The following is a 19,139-nucleotide window of genomic DNA, read 5'->3' on the forward strand; positions in this document are numbered from 1 at the left end:
GAAACTATTTTTTTACTGAAGCAGTCAACAAGGAAAGTTGCTTTGACTTCTAACATACGCTTTGCCTCTCTCCCTCTTTGCGAATAATACTTTTGAACATTTTAAATACCAAATACTATAACATTCCATTTTTAAATTTTATGCTCAGGACAGCATTTCAAGTTAAAGGGAGGAGGGGAATCCCTACAGATTTTTTTTAACCCAGCCAATAGCACAGACTTCTGTTTTAGAGGGTGATTTCTAACAACTCACAGCCGCCTTTCATGCATTTTAGCTGAGTCGGAGTGACCTCGCATACACACCTTTCAAGGTATTAGCAATTTTTATTTAATGAAACAATGACAAAGCAATTACATATGAAGTGCCATAAATATGTGACTACATCGTGAGCAAGTAAGATAACCTACACCCTATTATATGTTTAGTAAACTTTAAAAAATGTATATGTGTGTTTAGAAATGTTATAGCAGTGGAGGAATACATCTATATACATATATATAAAACCAGAAGTACCAAGTATTTTGATACGTCCTAAATAAGAGCAGCCTTTTAGGTTTTAAAAGAAAGAAAAAGAATAGATTCCTATTTACTTCTCATTCGCCTTGGTCCAGCAGAGTGCTAGGTGCTATTCAATATTCTATCACTGCTTTTAATAAAAGTAACACAGAAAACATGTTTATGGCAAACTTTTAATTTTAAAACCAAATTTAAAAGAGAGAGTCTGATGTAGCAATTATTTTCTTCTAAGTGTCACTGGATTCTCAGTTTCAAACTTTTCAACATGAAAGGTAATTTTAAACTCTCTTCCTGTCTTCCATCTTGTCCCACGAATTAGGAACATGGTTACAAATTCATTTGTTTCTAGAGTGAGAAGGAACAAGTAAGACCATCAAATTGTTACCACTTAAAACATGTCGTGGGCTCAAAGGGTAATTTTCGCCCCTGAAAAGAAAAGACACCCTAACCAACTAATGACTTGGGCATGGGAAGGGCACTCACAATTAATTCAGACTGATTTATTCATTGTTCATGCACATTAAAAGTACTTTAAAAAGCGTGTTCATTTGTCCTCTACTTAAAAAGGGGGGGATTGGTCAATATTGCTTTCTAGGTTTTATCTCTATCTGGAGTTTTCAGTAGTAAGCACATTAAAGACGAGTCTGTTCTCTAGAGGAGAGAGTCTGGCTTGGTCAAAGCCTGGAGGAAGTTGGGTTTCTGAGGCAGCCGTCAGTCTGGGGCCTGAGCTCCTCCCGAGGCTAGCTTCCCTACTAAGATTGTCGGGTGCAACAGGAACGCCTGAGCTTCATGGCTAAAACCAAACATGCAAGAAGTGGTTAGAAAGGAAAAGTTTTTACAATCAGCTACGCCATCACAATGTCACATTAATTTGATCTTTAGGTACCTGCAGTGTTTAAGGACTTTGATAATAATTACAGCAACATTCACCAGAATTATTAGCAACATTGTCTGGACCAACATACAGAACTTCCTGTTAAATATACATCTCAATGATTAGGAGAGCCCTCTATGTAAAAGAATTCACTTCGAAACAATGCAAATATTTAAAAAGTATTTTTTTTTAAAGTTCATGATTCGTAAGTGAGTCTTCAAAGCTCAATACAGTTGTAAGATGACACTGTGTAAAGACTTTATGTGGAATAAAACATATTTGTGTTCTAAAAATTGACCATAGGGGCGCCTGGCTGGCTCAGTCAGTAGAGCCTGCGACTCTTGCTCAGGGTCATGAGTTCAAGCCCCATGTTGGGTATGGAGCCTACTTAAAAAAAAAAAAAAAATTAAAAATTGACCATAATACTTCAAAGATACACAGTAAAAATATCAAGGAAATGTTCAAGCTCACATCTAACGGCAAATTTTATTCGCCCGTCTCCAGGTGCCAACCTGGCCTAGGCAAAGACCTTTTTTCTCTCTTACAGAGAGTTTAGCATTCCCCCTTCCTGTAGATTCCTCCATCTGCTGGATGGAAACCGGTGTTTCTTAAAACCATTTTTCTACCCCAAGAGCAAGTGTCCCAGGGAAAGGGCACTTCGCTTACACACTCACATCTGTGCCTGGACACACACTACTGTTCTCCCACTGTTGAGTTCTCCGTAACACCTACCGGCTAGGAATCCGGGAGTACCGTGTTTCAGCTGAAGTCTGAGTACTATACAGCATCAAGGCTTTGCTATGAATGAGTCTGCAGAGGGGAAAGTGTAGGAAGGAGGGCTGGGCCACATCTCTAATTGGAATCTTAATATTTGTCCCTGGCCCCAGTGAGCAAGACAATCTCAACATAATTAAATGAAATTTCACACTGTAAGTTCTAAATGTCATTGCCAACTATTATAGAAGAGGCAAAAGTCCACAGCGCGTATGTGCCAAAAGGCCACACTGCAGCAAGAAACTGATTCCCCGTATGTGCTTAAAAAAAAAAAAAAAAAAGTTGCAATAATAATAAAGTGTCAAAAGAAACTTCGGCACTAAAGACACGGCACTGGCACTTCATTCATTGGAATGCATTTGATCTATTAACCTATGAAATAATAAGTGCCTCGATGACAATTTAAAGAAAAAAGAGGACCCCCACCCAACGCAGAGAATTCTTAAATATCACAGTCTATGTGACGTGGTGCTGAAACTGAAACACAAGTAAGTTTAATTGTTCAGGAACTACCGAGGTTGTGGTTTCACTACACAAGGCGTCAATATTAGTGTTGAAACTCAGTTGACAAGCTATTCTTTTGCAAAGAAAACTCCACATAAGGAAAATGGGTCTTAAGCTGCAAGTTGGAATGATCTTACTGGCTATGGAATCTGTGAAGTTATTAGAACAGGATGAACATAGGCTCCAGCTAAACTGACAAAAATACTGAGCGTTAAGCATCTGTAGCCATTTAAAGGCATTCGGTGTCAGTGTCTGAAAAGATTAAGATGCTTTAAAACAAAACCCTTATAAGAATATCAAATATTTAGGGAATTAGCTTCATAAATAACCAAATGTCTATGGCTTCAACTGTCGCCCTACCGCTGAGGTATGTGACCAGGATCCATCGAAATAGAGCGGTCTTTAGGAAATTCCCTACGAGAAACCTTGCGTAATCCGTCGGTTTCTTAAACCTGTGTCTGTTTTCTTTCAGTGGTTTTTCTTTTGTTCCGTTTCTTCTTTCTTTCGTCTATGCTTTTTCGAAGAGGCTGTCCCAGCAACCGTTTCTGCCTTTAAGCCCGTGCTGAGTAGCATCTCATATACTCTGTCATCCATGGGTTCTCAGAGGGGGAAGGCTTGATCCTTCTGTTTTTCTCCACCTCTACGGAGTGAGCGCGCTGCCTCTGAGCGATCAGTTTCCTTTTTTCCACCTGTCTTCTGTTCTTGGCTCGTAATGCTGATTCATGAATCTAAGTTATTCAAAAATAAAGAATTATTATTTCCGAGGTAAATAATAACTTACGTGGCTTTTGTAATAATTTTCAAGAATATCCGCAATGAAGCTCCGTGCAGAGCACGTGAAGCAGGGCAGAGGCAAGCCTGGCCCCGTCGTGCTCAGTCCTGAGTAAGACAGTGCCTCTAGAACAGCCCTTCCTTCCACTGTCAGCGACCAGAAACATCCACTGCACTGAATCGTAGATAGAAATGGTAAGCAACCAGTTTGCAACGTGCCTCTAGAAATTTCCTCTGGAAAATTACTGAAAAAGCTTAGCATTAAGCCTGGATAAGTATTCCATTAAAGGACTTTAAATGTTTTAAAGCAATATACCAAAAAAAAAAAAAAAATCTCAAGGGATTTTGACCACTTAAATGTTTCATACTACAGATAAACTCTGTTAAGCTTAATCCCACAGACTCGCCAGAATCCTTTGTTAAACCACAGCTTCATTGTGTCAAATATCACTCCAAAAACACCATCTGCCAGGGCTCGTTCAGAAGTCTATTCAGTAAAAATCTGATTATGGTATTTCATCAGCATTCAAACCGTTTGTACTTTCTGCTTCTTTTCATTCATTCTTTGCTTTAGGCTGTAGTAGCCGTGTGAACAACATACACAACTGCTCTGGGGCTCCACACACGAAGACCTCGTCAGAAACGTTCTCAGGACCAAGGAAGACGACAACTCAGGCTCCAAGAAACAAGGGGCACCCGGTATGGATGAGCAGGGGAAAACATAACCATCCAAATTTAACGCCAAGAGCAAAGGGAGGCTACAGAAGATGCCAAGAGCTATAGGAGAAGTCGTCTAACAAAAGAAAACAAAGGAGTCAAGGAACACCAGTTATCAAAGCCAAAGGAACTGGAAACCTCTCAAACGGCCCGACGCAAATCTAGATGGGCTGCCGCCAGCCCTGGTCATGCTCCTTCTCTTCTGACCTACTGGACTCCTGGAACCTGAAAACCCTGATCCCAGCCACTTCTTCGCCCGGCTCCGAACTGGTTAAACCTTCCAGATACCAGCCAACTCCCAGCAAAACCCCTCGATCTCTGGGAAGCTAACACCCAGACTCCTGTTTGCCAATCAGATGCCCGGGTCTGGGCCTCCCTTGCAGCCCCTGGCATCCCCGAGACCTACCATGACCCCAGAGCATCGCAGTGAACACAGGACACGTTCACAGGAACACAGCCCAACGGCCATCCCCCAGGAAGGCAGCGAAGCCGGCACGCGGGAACTCACCTCATGCACCGGGGCGGAAGCGCAGACGTTGTGAGTTTTCTGGCTCCCCGTCGCCGTCTGCCTCTCTCCCCACCCGTAAAGGGCAAACGGATGCTTGTTCTCTTTTATCTTACTTGATGATCTTTGAGGACTTTTGACTGTTTTCCTAGTTCCTCTCGCAAATAAGGCACTTGGTTGCTGTCGAGGTTCAGTACTGCTAGGCACCTTGTCAGTCTCTTTTGTTCGGATCTGTTGTTCAGGTTTTTCTTTTATCTCTTTCACTGGCAGTGCTTTAAAAAAAAAAAAAGGGAGAGGAAACAAAAGGAGAATGCTTTAAAATCATTCCTTTAAATATGTGGGTTGTAAAATTCATAATGCTTAATTCAGTAACTTTTTCACTTATAGCTCAATTCACAATTTCCTGGAAAGTAGAAATACAGAAACAAGTTAGTATCATACTTTTCGGTCTATCCTGTTTTAAAATCAACAACAAATACACCAATATTGAACCAAGCGTATTCAAAAGCAACAACTGTTATGCACATTCTTTTTTAAAAAAGATTTACTTACTTATTTATTTTAGAGGGAGGAGGAGGGGCAGAGAGAGAGAGAATCCCAAGCAGGCTCCACGCTTGGCACAGAGCCCGACACAGGGCTCGATCTCACAACCCTGAGATTATGATGTGAGCTGAAATCAAGGCTCGGGCACTCAACCCACTGAGCCACCCAGATGCCCGTTATTCATATTCTGAGATTAAGCATCTCAATTAAATAGTAAAAGCTAGAAAGCACCACAGCCTAACAGCTTTCTCCACAACCCCAAGGTAGGTTCAATCGTCAATGTCTTGCTTCAGAGAAAGATCTGGATTTGTGGTAATCACTCAGCAGCTGCAAAAGATTAGTTTTTAAGTTACTCAACTGGAGTTCCAGGATTCCATTTCTTTCAGAGGCACCATGAATATGGAGAGCTCCCTATGGCTCTTACCTGCTCCTTGTAAGAGCGAGCTGGCAACCTCAATTTGAAAGGTCCTGGGTCACAATAGGGAATGGTTTCCATAGTTACTCACCCAGGCGCCCAGCTCCACTTTCCCAGGACGAAGAGCTAGAGAGGAGAGCTCCCCCAACACTTGCGATAGAAAAGACTGCATGAATCAGAACCCACAGTCTACATGGTCCTAAATTCTGGCAGCAGAGCTGGAGAAACTCTGAAGGAAAATGGGGCTGACCTACCTGAGGTCAACATCGGACATTAAGGATACACTCTAACACATACCCACTTCCCTAACATTTTATGATTTTCATTATTTTTTATAAACATTTTATCTTTTATAAAAGTTACACTGTTAGTTTAAACCCTTTGCGAGTTCGTGTTTTGTTTCAGCCTAAATTTATATTTTTTGTTTGTATTGACATAAAATTGGTATATAGGTGTACCACGTGATAATTTGATACTTGCATACACTACAGAGTGATCACCCGTGTAAGCCTCGTTACTGCCCATCACATGCGACTGAGCCCCTTCACGCTACCTGCCCTCCCCCATCTCCCTCCCCGCTCTGGTAACCACTGATCTGTTCTCTGTATCTATGAGTTTGTTTTTGTTTTGTTTGTTGATTTGTCTTGTTTTTTAGATTCTACATATAGGTGACATCATATGGTATTTGTCTTTCTTCATCTAACTTATTTCACTTAGTAGGAAACCCTTTAGAAACATCCATGTTGTTGCAAATGGAAGATTTCCTACTATTTGGGGGCTACTCTGAGTAATATTCCAGCGTGTGCGTGCGTGCGTGCGTGTGCGTGTGCGTGCGTGTGCGTGTGTGTGCGCGCCTTACGTTCTTTGTCCATTCATCCATCAGTGGCCACTTAGGTTGTTTCTCTGTCTTGGCTATTGTAACTCAGGCTGTGACAAACACAGGGGTTTCAAATTCGTGTTTTTGTATTCTTCAGATAAATACCCAGAAGTGGAATTGCTGGATCACATGGTTAGTTCTATTCTTACTTTTTTGTGAGGAATCTCCGTATTGTTTTCTGCAGTGGCTGTACCAACTTATATTCCTACCAAGTGTATGAGGGCTCCCTTTTCTCCACATCCTTGCAATACCTGTTATTTCTGATCTTTTTGGTAACAGCAGTTCTAACAGGTGTAAGGTAATATCTAATTGTGGTTTTGATTTGCATTTCCCTGATAATTACTGATGTTTAACATCTTTTCATACGCCTATTGGCCATCTGTATATTTTCTTTGGAAAAATGTCTATTCAGATCTTCTGCCCATTTTTTAATTTGGGTTGTTTGGGGTTTTGTTGTTGTTGAGTTGTGGGAGTTCTGTATATATTTTGGATATTTAACCCCTTATGGGCTATGTCATTCGCAAATATCTTCTCCCATTCAATAGGTTGCCTTTTTGTTTTGTTGCTGGTTTCCCTCACTGTGCAGAAGGTTTTCAGCTTGTTTAGTCCCATTTGTTTATTCTTGCTTTTGTTTCCCTTGCCTTTGGAATCAGGTCCCAAAAACACATTGCTAAGACTGATGTCAAGGAGCTTACTGCCTGTGTTTTCTTCTAGGAATTTTATGGTTTCAGGCCTTTAATCTACTTGAGTTAATTTTTATGTCTGGTGTAAGCCTATGATTTAATTTCATTCTTTTGAATAAGAGCTCCTTATGCATCTGGGCTCCATTTCACTTACTCCAGCTGTTTAAGGATCTTTAAGGTCTGAAGGACACCCCTTGCTTTCGATGCTCCAGAATTTGTCTCTAGGTGCTGATTTTATAGACTGCTATTCCAAAACCTCATCACTTCTTTAGGACATACTCTTGCCCCTATTTTTAGCTGTGATTCTTTTTCTTGCTTCTGTCCATGTTCCCTTTAGAATGAGCCCCTGAAGAGGAAGTCCAGATCCTGTGGCAAGTGTAAGAAGCCTCCGTAGATCACTGTCATTTCTGTCCTCAGTGATGACCTTGACTCTACCAGACTGTTGCATTTATTACTACATATGTTAAGAAAGAGCTAATGCGCTGACCCTGGAGTTTAGTGCTCTGTACCACTGTGCCATATCTTTAATCACAGCACCTGAGCTGTTTGTGGATAAGGTGGGATGCCAATCTTCCATTTTACCATGAGAACCTAAATCCATTCATTGCTCAAACATTTCTGAGTGATGTGGCCACACCTTGTTCTCTTCTCTTTGCTGGCTATAGGAAGAGGGGGAAAGGAGCCCATCAAGACCAAGACAAAGGGAAAGAGAAGAGGGGGACGAAGGCTTGTGCAGTCACAATACTGAGAAAGAGAGGGAAAATAACCCAAATCATTCTCATTGATTCATTTCCCTTCCTTCTCTTCCTCTCCCACTCTGTATGTGTCTAACCCAGGTCTTCAGAGAAGCCCTACCCAGAGAAGGTAATAATGATTTTGTTTAAAGGATAAGCTAGCCAGGAAGAAAATAGAACAGAGAATCTCAGCAAGAGGGAATGTCATGTTCAAAGGCCCAAAGAGAAGAGGGAATATAAATAGTTCAAAATGACAGTACACAGAGAGTCTATGGATGAAGGCATGGAGCAGGGAGCAGGGGTGAAATAAAGACTTTCTATGCCAAACTCAGGAGTTTTATTTTATCCTGAAAATGATGAAGAATCACTAAAGGATTTTAAGCTGGAAAATGACATGGCCCTATTTACATTTTAGGAATAAGGCCTCTAACTACCAATGTGAAGGATGAGTTAGAGAGGTGAGGACAGAAAGGCCAGCTAGCCAACAATGGTAGTCTGGGGGTGGTGTGGGAAGTGGGGGGAGGAGGGTACCAACAGTCATGGTAGAGGCCGAGAGGCAAAGAAGGGCCAGAAGGGGGCCCACCGAGGCTGGCAGGTGCTCTGACGCCCTGGGCACTTGTGAACTACACGCTGGTCAGAACAGCAGGGAGGTGGTGCCAAAGCCTCTCCAGAGCGGACAGCCCAGCAACACTGGGTTCGACTGACAGGTGAACACGGGCACAACACAGCACTGGGGACAAACAGGAGGCGACAGCTCCCACAGGTGTTTGGAGTGGATGGTCACGCTATCCTCTGATAAAAGGCCCACCGAAGGGTAAGGAAAGGATACTCGCCAAGCAGGCAGCAGCTGGACACTTAATCGGGGGTCCAGGAAAGAAGGTGGTGGTGAGCAGGTGGGAGCTGAGGTTTGGATGTAGAACAGATCGCCCAAGGAGCAACGCAGTCAGAGAAGGGAAGAGTGGAGTCAGGCCCCTGGGCCCATTACTTAAGGAGCAGCCAGGCACAGGAAGGAGCGCCCAAAGGGGGAGAAAGAATTGCTAGAAAAGTAGAAAAACTAACCAGGTGAGCAATGAAGGGAAGAGCTTTGGTAAAGGAGATAGCAATTAACCATGTCAAATATGACCTGGCGGGGGGGTGGTCAGTAAGACGAGGAGGGAGGAGGAAGAGACTTGGCATTTGGCAACCAAGCTGTCCCACGGCTGACAGAGGGGAACGTGGGGTCGGGGAACCGACCCCGGCGGGCTACGGAGTGAACAGAGTAGAGACCTCAGTTCTGGTAACAGTGGACTACGGGCCCAACCCTCCCACCCACGGATAAACAGACTGCTGTTAAAAACCCAGCGTGTCCACAGGCACCCAACACAAAAAACTAAACTCTTCTCTGGAGACCTGAGGCCTCAAATTATCCCCGCAAAGAATTTTTCAAACATAATTATGAATGTACTAAAAATAATGAGCAGGCACGCAAGGAGAGAAGACAGTAAGGAAGGGCCAACAGGAGCAACAGGCTTGACATGAGGGAATTATCATGGACAGACTATAAAATAACGGCATTCACGCTCCACAGTACTTCCAGAAAAAGACAAACTCAAGGACATCTGCAGCAGCAGAAGACAAAGATGGAAAACACAGAAGAGACAGAACTTAGCACTATAATACTACTATTTATAAAACTCTTGAAGTAGTGCCTGGTATAGGATAAGTGCCTGTAAGTCTAGGGTTCGAAATCCCATTCAAAGGAATGAAGCTTAGAATAAAGACTTCAGACAAACCAAACCAGTGCTCACGACCGTTAGAGTGGAGGATTAGAGCACCGCCTTTCTCAGTACCTGACAGAACATCCCAACGAAAATAAACTCGGTCTTGTTTCAGGACTGTGCTATCCAATACAAAAGCCCAACCATATGTGGCTATTAAATATAAGCTTAAATTAATGAAAATAAAGGCAAACATTCAGTTCCTCAGATAGGCTAGTCAGAGTTTAAGTGCTGAGTAACAACGTCCTGTGGCCAGTGACTCCATGCTGATGATACAAAGACGGAGCACAGCCACTGTCACAGTAAGTTTTATTGAACAGTCTGATGTTTTAAAGTATTTGAACAACAGAATTAACACATTTTACCTAATGAATACATATACAACACCGCATCCAGTAACCACAGGACATAGAATTTGTAATGATACAAATGCGTGATGTTTATAAGAACTGACATATCTAAGGCTATAAACCAAATCATAATTTATAAAACTGAAATCATATAGAATGTATCCTCTAACTGTAGTGTAATTAAACTCGATAAAATAAAAATAAACAACTTTAAAATCTCTAGTTTTGAAATTTAAAAACATTTCTAGGGGCGCCTGGGTGGCGCAGTCGTTGAGCGTCTGCCTTCGGCTCAGGGCGTGATCCTGGTGTTCTGGGATCGAGCCCCACATCAGGCTCCTCCGCTATGAGCCTGCTTCTTCCTCTCCCACTCCCCCTGCTTGTGTTCCCTCTCTCGCAGGCTGTCTCTATCTCTGTCGAATAAATAAATAAAATCTTAAAAAAAAAAAAAATTTCTAAATCATGCACAGATCAAAAACCAACCATATGGTTACACAAAAGTGGGAACGTACTCAATGTCACATTTACGAATGATTAAAATGGTAAACTGTGTTAGGTATATTTTACTACAATTTTTAACAATTAAAAAAAAAGTAGTGGTGATGGAAGGCGTGCCTTCCTTAACCCTGATCTAATTAGAAATGCTCCTAGGGGCGCCTGGGTGACTCAGTCGATTAAGCATCCTCCTCTTGATTTTGGCTCAGGTCATGATCTCAGGGTGGGGAGACAGAGCCCCACATCAGGCTCAGAGCTCAGTGCAGAGTCCGCCTGAGATTCTCTCTCTCCCTCTGCCCCTCCTGCACGTGCTTACGCTCTCTCGCTCTCACTCTCTCAATAAATACATAAATATCTTTAAAAAGATTTCTTCACCAAGCATAATATTTGTAAATTTCTGGTATTTGGGTTTTCACCTTTAAAAGATTTTATTTATTTAGAGAGTGTGAGCAGGGGGAGGAGTAGATGGAGAGAGAGAATCTCAAGCAGACTCTGTGTTGATCAAGGGGCCCGACATGGGGCTCGATCCCACCACCCTGGGATCATAACCTGAGCTTAAATCAAGATATAGATGCTTAAGTGACTGAACCACCCAGCTGCCCCTAGTCTTTTTTTTAAAAAGATAAATGTTTCCTTATGTTTGTACGATACATAAATGTTAAGCTTTATTAATTTTTCATGTATTTTAAAAATCATAATAATTTTGCTTAAGTAAATAAAATACTATATAGCAAAACTTGGGCCTTTCCCCTGCAGGGAGTTAGGATTCATCATACTCAACTGATGGTGTGGCTAAAGCAGTATCAGGTGGAAATTTATAGCCTTAAATCAATATATACAAAAAGAAAGGCAGGGGGGAATAAAATCAATGATAAGCATCCATCTCTCTCTCTCTCAAATAAATAAAATCTTCAAAAAAAGAAAATTAGAATAAGGGGGAAAAGATCATGGATTAATAAAAACATATAATAAAGAAAATCCACATAGCCAAGAGTTAGTTTAGGAAAAAAACTGATAGAATTCACAAGTGTCTGGCAAGACTGATCAAGAAAGAAAGAAAGAAGTAAAAAATAAACATAAGTAAAAATACAGCAAATGGAATTTAGGTTAAATATGCACCAATGACATGTGCACATAGCCCCTTTGTCCCAAAGCCCACTAGAGTGAAGGAAGAAAAGGCATAACCCACAGGACAAAAAGCAAAGGAGGCGATGACATCAGGTGTTGATAAAATTTTGGAAGCTGGAAAATAGATGAAGATGTAGAAGTGACCTCACAGAATCGAGTAGGATGAATCCTAACTCCCTGCAGAGGAAAGCCCCACAGGACACAAACTGAACCCCAAAAGGAATTGGAAAATGAAGCAGAAGGTCCAGCGTTAATCAGTGCCCCAGCCCACATGCTCTTCTGACAACATAATATGAACGTGCCTATTGATAATTGGGCTGCTAGATGCTTCTTCCCCACGAACCTGGGCAGACTTTTGTAAGCAAGGAATGGAGTGAGAGAGGTGCTACATGGCTCCTGGTGATAAGTCATAAAGGGCAATCCAGCATCTGCCCACATGCGCTTGGAGGCCAGCCAGCATGTTATGCAGAAGGTCAGGCGCATGAAGATGTCACATGAGAGTGTCCTAGCAGACAGCCCCCAGCCCTGGCACATTCCAGCAGAGGCTGCAGACAGCACGGAGTGGAAACAAGGCACACCCCTGTGCCCAGGCCAAACTCCAACCCACAGAAACCATGAGCAATAATCAATGAGTATTGGAATCTTAAGCTACTAGTTTTCAGGGTAATTCTGTTATGTAGCTGTAGATGTTCTTGCATAGTCTTTCCTCTAGTCCCTAAGCCAGGTGATGGCCCCTCTCCCAGTCCAGAAGGCATACGGGTTACTCTCCAGAGAGAGAACCAGAAGGGGTATGGACTTGAAATACCAGGCACAGGAAAAGTAAGGGGTTACACCTTCCTGAAAATAGGTTTATGTGGTAAAGAACAAGACCCTGCTCCCTTTCTGAACTCTGTTCCCAGAATGCTGACAGCCAGGCTTGTACCCTTCCAGGCAGGAGATTGGAGACGTGCTGTCTGGGGCAGTGAACACAAGAAAAATGGGCATATACTATGCTTGAAGTCCCTCAGAGAAACAGCTCATCCTCACCCAATTAGTCAACAAGCACCCCCACACACAGAGCTCCTGAAAAGCTCTTCAAGCCTCACTCTTACATATGAGCAGATAGGCTAAGGCTAAGAGCAAAACGTGAATACATCCTCTAAAAAGAAAAAGACCAAAATATACAGAAAAGACTAGGAAATACAAGAGAGCTCTCAAACGATATTTATGGCTTTTTTTTTTTTTTTGAGTTAAAAGAAATCCAAGAAGAACAGGTTGTTATTTTTTCATTTTTTATTTTTAAAAATAACACTTGGGACAAAAAAACATGTAATCTCTTCAAAACTTAAGACTAGGATGGTAGAATTAAAAATTTCAGTATAAAGTTTGGAAGATAAAATTGATGAGTTCTCCAAGAAAACAGAACCCAAAATTCTAGTACCAGAGAAGTTTTAAATAAAAATGTTAGAGATCTGATTCAGGAGTTACACCATCTGACTAAAAATAATCATAGAAAGAAAAAAACTGAATAGAGCACAGAAAATTACTTTAAATGGTACTAGAAAATAAAGAGGCCCGCCAAGTTGTCAGCCCGATGAATGATAAAAGACATACACATAGGGGCGCCTGGCTGGCTGAGATGGCAGAGCATGAGACTCTTGACCTCAGGGTTGTGAGTTCAAGACCCACATTGTACACGGTGTAGCACTTACCTTAAAAAAAAAAAAAAAAAAAGAGGTCACGTACGCAGGGTGTCAGAATGGCATGGTACTTCTAAAAAGCAAGACCAAAAACTAGGATTCAATATAATACTGCTTTAAAACACTGAAATTTCTAATCTAATCTAGAGTTCTCTACCTTGCAAAATATCAATCCAGCCTTTGGATAGAGTAAAGGCATTTTCAGTCATGCAAGCTCACAAAATTATTACTTCCCATGCAACATTTCTCAGGACTCACAGAGAATGTGTTACATCAAAAGGAAGGGATTAGCCACACAAAGGAACGCCTGAGATTTATAAGACATGGGTCAGATGAAGAGATAAACAAAAGGGATACTCAAGCCAACGATGAAGAGAAGCCCCAGACTGACAGCGGCGTGAGATCTAGGCAGCATAAATAACAGGAGGATGAGGGTTCAAAAAAAATGTCTCCATGGGGGCGCCTGGGTGCCACAGCGGTTAGCCTTCGGCTCAGGGCGTGATCCCGGCGTTCTGGGATCGAGCCCCACGTCGGGCTCCTCCACTATGAGCCTGCTTCTTCCTCTCCCGCTCCCCCTGCTTGTGTTCCCTCTCTCACTGGCTGTCTCTATCTCTCTCAAATAAATAAATAAAATCTTAAAAAAAAAAAAAAAAAGCCAACAGATAAGTCTAGATCAGAAGAGGGTGGCCAAAGCTGAAAAGAGTTGGAAGATGCACCCTAGGAAGCAAGGCATATGAGAAACAGGTCAGGGTTATTTTGTTTTCATTTTAAGCATATTTTTAAAAATTACACATATGTATAACTTTGCTAAAAAATAAAATTAAATTTAAAAAGAAATGTGACTATGAAAAAAGGAGTTAGTCCAGACCACTCTTCAAGGCATGCTTCAAAGCATTCCACAGGAAACACTCCCACTGCCACCCCACCACACACAAAGAACATCCTGACGCTTTTTAGCACCCAGCTCTAAATAAGAATGAGAAGCCAAGGATCATTAGATGTTTGAGAAAACTAACATGAAATACAGGTTTATAAACAAAAGAACCAAAAATGGGGAGAGAGTGGGGAACCAGACACTATGCTATAGAAATACAAGGAGAAAACAAAAAATTTCTAGTAATATCCCCAGCAAGATAATAGAAAATACTGTATGCATGAACCAAGAACAGAATACTATTTTTTAAAAAGGAATAAAAGGAGGAAGGGAGGGGGAGAGAGGAGAGAGAAAGAGGGGGGAAGAAGGCAAGTCCAGAAACAAAATTAATTAAATGTAAAAATAAATAGGATCCCACCAATTAAAAAAAAAAATATGTAGAAGAGTTGGAAGATACAGTTGAGAATATCACCCAGAAAAATAGAAGAAAAAGACAGATGAAAATAGGGGGTGGGGTGTATATTAGAAAATGAAGGGACAAATTCACGAACTCTAACATCCAGCTAAGGAGTTTAGAAAGAAAGGAACAGAAATAGAAATGAAAAGACAACTCAAGAAAGCTTACCAAAATTACAAAGCAGGAGTTTCACTGTAAGGACTCACCAAGCACATTGGAGGAAAACAGATCTAGACCAAGGAAAAATCTCAGCACACAAAGGACAAAGAGAAGACCCTAAAAGCTTCCTAAGGGTGGGGACATGTTATCAAAATCAGGAAGACATGGGACTGTAACAGCAATACCACAAGTTACAACACAACAGACCAATGTCTCCAGATTTTTTAGAGACAATACTTTCAACCTAGAATTCCATTCTCAGCCACAAACTCACCGAATCATGAAGGCAGAATAAAGCTATCTTTCGACATGCAAGATCTTAGGAAATTAATCTCTCACATACCCTTTCCCAGGAAGCTACTAGAAGACAAGCTCCAACAGGAGGGGTAAACCACGAAGGAAAATGATGGGAGGGCCACACAAGGGCTCCTACCCAAGACAGAAACCAAGGAATCTGAGGGTGGAGGCCAAAGGCCCTCCCAACATGGAACCGGGCAGGCAGCCGGCTGCGAGAGCAGCAACCAGGTCAGATGGAAGTAGGTCAGGGGCCCTGGGAGGGATGTCTTGAGATGTTGAGAGAGTGATAGTGAACTTGATGTGTTGGTTGTATTGTGAGAGAAAAAGGAGTCATGGCAAACAATATAGGCCAGCTTTGAGCAACATTTTCCGGGCCCCACAGCGTAGATGCTAACTGTAATCTAACCAGCTCTGTGCTGACCACACTGCGGGCGGTATGCGGGGGGCCGTGTGTATGGGTTAGGAGACGGGTGAAGAGAATGAAAGCCGAACAGATGATGCTAAAAAAATGGGAGAGAAAATTAAGAAGTGTCAATCCTATTAATTACAAGTAGTAATTGTTTATTAATTGTTATTTACAAGTAATAATCTCCCTGTTACTTGGAGAAATAGAAATCAGCACCACAGGAAAAACCAGAGGAGTTGGAAGTGGACCCCTAAGAACAGGCAATTGGTCTGTGTGTGGCGGGGGAGCTGCTGCATTTTCATAATAAGCCATATAGAACTATATGATTCCACGTGTACATATGGCTTCAGTAAAAGCAAGAACCAAATGTTTATGTTTTACAGAAATTCAAGAGTGCCCATCATTCTAGTATATAAAACCATCTACTGAACAACAAGGATTTTGCAATCGGGAGCCCCGGACTCAGCAAACATCCTTCCTTCTGCCTGATGCCTAAACCAGAAATACTAACAGAGAAGAAATAACTGATCTTAGCCACTGGTAGGATTCAGTGTCTCTAAGGAAACCAAAATAATCTTGAACTCAGGCAAACACAGGCATCATCCATACTACAGTGCTATCTAAAAATTGCATTTCTATACCCACAGAAATAATTGAGACCTCCTTCACAAACAACGAAGCGGAAGGGCCGAAAAGAGAAAAGCACATTCAGTCTGATAAAGTACATCTCACAACTTAGCTGGTGGATCAGTGCCACAGGAATAAACCAGAAGGCACGTTCCCCTACCCCCGCCACCTTCTGTTACTCAAATTTCTACCAGTGATCACTGACGTCAGGACTCCAGCTTCTAGATACTCAGCAATCTCTGGGAATTGACAAGGGACATGAGGATGGAGAGGCCGCTCTGCCACAGATGTTGCCCTGAGAATAACTGATGAGGACAGAATGAAAGCTAAGTAGCCTGGCTCTTCCACTCAAAGATTACATCTCCTCTCCTCGGCCTCTTGCAGAGAGGCCAGGACTGAAAACTGAAAAGGGTTAATTACCACTTACAATGCCATGAACAAACAAAAAGAAAGTCACTAATCATTTATCCTGAGTTTCCATTTCTTCCTCTACAAAATTGAGATAAAAACTATGCTCCTACCATTAAGAATTATTTTGGACGTTAAACGAGAAAATACATATGCTCAGATCAGTGATTGGAGGCATACTAAGCTATCAGTACATTTCAGTTATTCTAATGGCCGGAGCCTCTTTAAAATCGAGCGACCCGGGACGGGGATGGAGAGTGAGAGGTGTCTGGCCAACGTTAGAAAGTAGAGGGAAGAACCATTCATTACTCCAGGCTGTATTCTGCCTGAGGCATTTAATTCGACCCTGAGCACCAGCGACCATCCACCGGGCCTCTCACGCTGAGACCCCAATTCTGCAACCATCTGGCCAGGAGAGAAGGTGTAGGGCCTTGGCTGAAACAAGACACACAGCACTCGTGAGCCATTTTCCAGGGGCTGCTCCAGCCCTACACCGCGGCAGCCTTGATGAGGATGCGCGCTTTGGCTGAGTGGATGGGCAAGAAACGGAGAGGACCTAGCACTTACAAGGAATATTCTCCCACCAACCAGGAGTTACGCAACAGCCTGCGTAAACAAATTCAAAATATTCTTTAGAGACAATGCAACGAGGTCAGGGAGTTAACACAGAAAACAGCAGCCCCATTCATAAGACTGAAAGTTTGGCTCCGTGATTCTTAACCTCTCGGGGTAGGTCCTCTTTGAGAATCCGATGAAAGCTGTGCTCCTCTACGAAAAAAAATGGGCGCTTAGATGTAAATAGATGGGATTTTAGAGCTCACTAAGGCAACCAAGGCCCTCGGGTGAAGACACGGAGTTCAGCGGCACTTGAACTGAATTCGCAACTGGCTCAACCCAGAGGCACCCTCTTACGGAAATAAAGGGTGGGAGGGCAAAGGCGTGGCTGACACCAGACTTTCTGTCAAGGAAGGTGGATTCTTCATTTACCAAGAAAAAAAAAAAAAAAAAGGACGGGCTTGCCCTGAGCGCTGCGAGACCCAGAGCGGGGCAGCTCGGACGCCAGGAGCAGGCCCCCCGCGGTCCCCCTCCCGGCCCGGTACCTGGCAGAGCTGCAGCCACCTCCTCCTCCACGCTCTCCGCGTCCCGGGCCTCCTCGGCCTCCGCCGCCTCCGCGTCCCGCTCCTCCGCCGGCCCGCGCGCCCGCCGTTCCGGTCCCTCCCGCGCCGCGGGCTCCGCGGGCGGCGAGGCGGGGGCGCACTGGGGCGCGGGGCCTCCGGCGCCGGAGGATGCCGACGACGCCGAGTCGTCCGAGGCGCCGGCCGGGCCCCAGTCGTCCCAGAGCCAGGGCGCGTGCGCCTGCTCCAGCAGCCGGCGGCCCAGGCGGTAGTGCAGCAGCTCGCGGTAGCACGGCCCGTACTCGTCCCAGCGCGGCTCCCGGTAGCGCTTCATGTACTCACTCTTCACCCCGCTCCCCGGGGACATGGTGCCTCCCGCCGGCTTGAGTGCGCGCCGCTCCGTGCCGCCGCCGCCTACGGAACCGGGGACACGACACAGAGGCCCGCCCCGCCCCTCCCGCCGGCCCGCCCGGCCCGCCGCGACGTTTAAACCCGGAGCCCCGCCCGTACGGGGCGGGGCGCGGGCGGGGGCGGAGGTGAGGGGGCGGAGGGAGCGGGCGGGCGGCCCCGGGAAGGGGCGGGTCCCGGGAGGACCCGCCAGGTAGCGTCGCGTCCTGTGACCCTGTCCTGAGAACTCGGCAGGCTAGGGGGCGGGAGGTTCCAGGAGGCGGGCGGAGCCTCCAGGACCGTGGGGGACCGGGCCCCCCTCAGGGGACGGCTCGGGAGGTGGGACGCCAGAGGCTTCGGGCTACGGTGACAGGGCCGCGGGCGGCCGGGGACAGGCGGGCGCTGGAGCGAGGCAAAGCAGGGGCGGGGGGCGGGGCTAGGGGTCCTCGGGGCGCCCTCCCAGCTTACCTCCTTGGTGCGGCGTCCTGCTGGCCCCGCGTCTCCCGCCCCGTCCTCCGCGCGCTGGGCGCTGCAGCTCAGAGCGGCCTGCTCTCCCCCGCGCTTTCCTCCCGAGCAAGATGTCGCCGACGGCGGGGCGGCCCGCGTCCCTGCGGCAGCCGGCAGGCGAAGGCGCCGCCTCAGTCCCCGGGAGCAGACGCCTCCCCCGCGCGCTCCCGGTCCCGGCCCCCGCCCCGCTGCGTGAGGGCGGCTGCTTCAGTGCCAAGCGCGAGGCGCGGGGATGCAGCGCCTCTGCCAGCCCCGGGCTCCAAGGCCCACGGCCCCGGCCCTCCGGTCCGAGGCGCCCGCGCGCCCATGTCCCCAGTAGGCTCCGTCCCAGGCGCCTGCCACCGCGGGAGGCGTCAGTTAGGGGCTGGAGTTGCTGTCCTGTCCCGGGAACGGTGCGGGGGGGGGGGGGCGGCCGGCGACCCTCTGCGCTCCCCTCCTGACGCACCTGCGCTGCTCGCGTTTCCCAGAAACGAGTCCACGCGGTGGTTCTTGGCTTTCCTCCTGTGTTCACAGCACCTGTTACTCTGGTTTTAACCTCTCTTTACGTTTTAGTACAATTCCTTTCTGGCCAATACCCCAGACA

The 19,139-nt window shown here is 45.0% G+C and overlaps 1 protein-coding gene across 1 annotated transcript; it reads right to left on the reverse strand.

Moving 5' to 3' along the window:
- Positions 1–303: 303 nt before the first annotated feature.
- Positions 304–18,651, reverse strand: CCSAP (centriole, cilia and spindle associated protein). The gene is made up of 4 exons (XM_026504223.4): positions 18,518–18,651; positions 17,648–18,076; positions 4,665–4,933; positions 304–3,396 (listed from the first exon to the last, which is right to left on the reverse strand). Exons 2-4 carry the CDS (start codon positions 18,027–18,029, stop codon positions 3,220–3,222), a joined length of 828 nt encoding a protein of 275 aa, XP_026360008.1. The 5' UTR covers positions 18,030–18,076; positions 18,518–18,651; the 3' UTR covers positions 304–3,219.
- Between the last annotated feature and the right edge of the window lie 488 nt (positions 18,652–19,139).

Source organism: Ursus arctos, unplaced genomic scaffold (genome assembly GCF_023065955.2).
Source record: "Ursus arctos isolate Adak ecotype North America unplaced genomic scaffold, UrsArc2.0 scaffold_7, whole genome shotgun sequence".
Classification (NCBI taxonomy): domain Eukaryota; kingdom Metazoa; phylum Chordata; class Mammalia; order Carnivora; family Ursidae; genus Ursus; species Ursus arctos.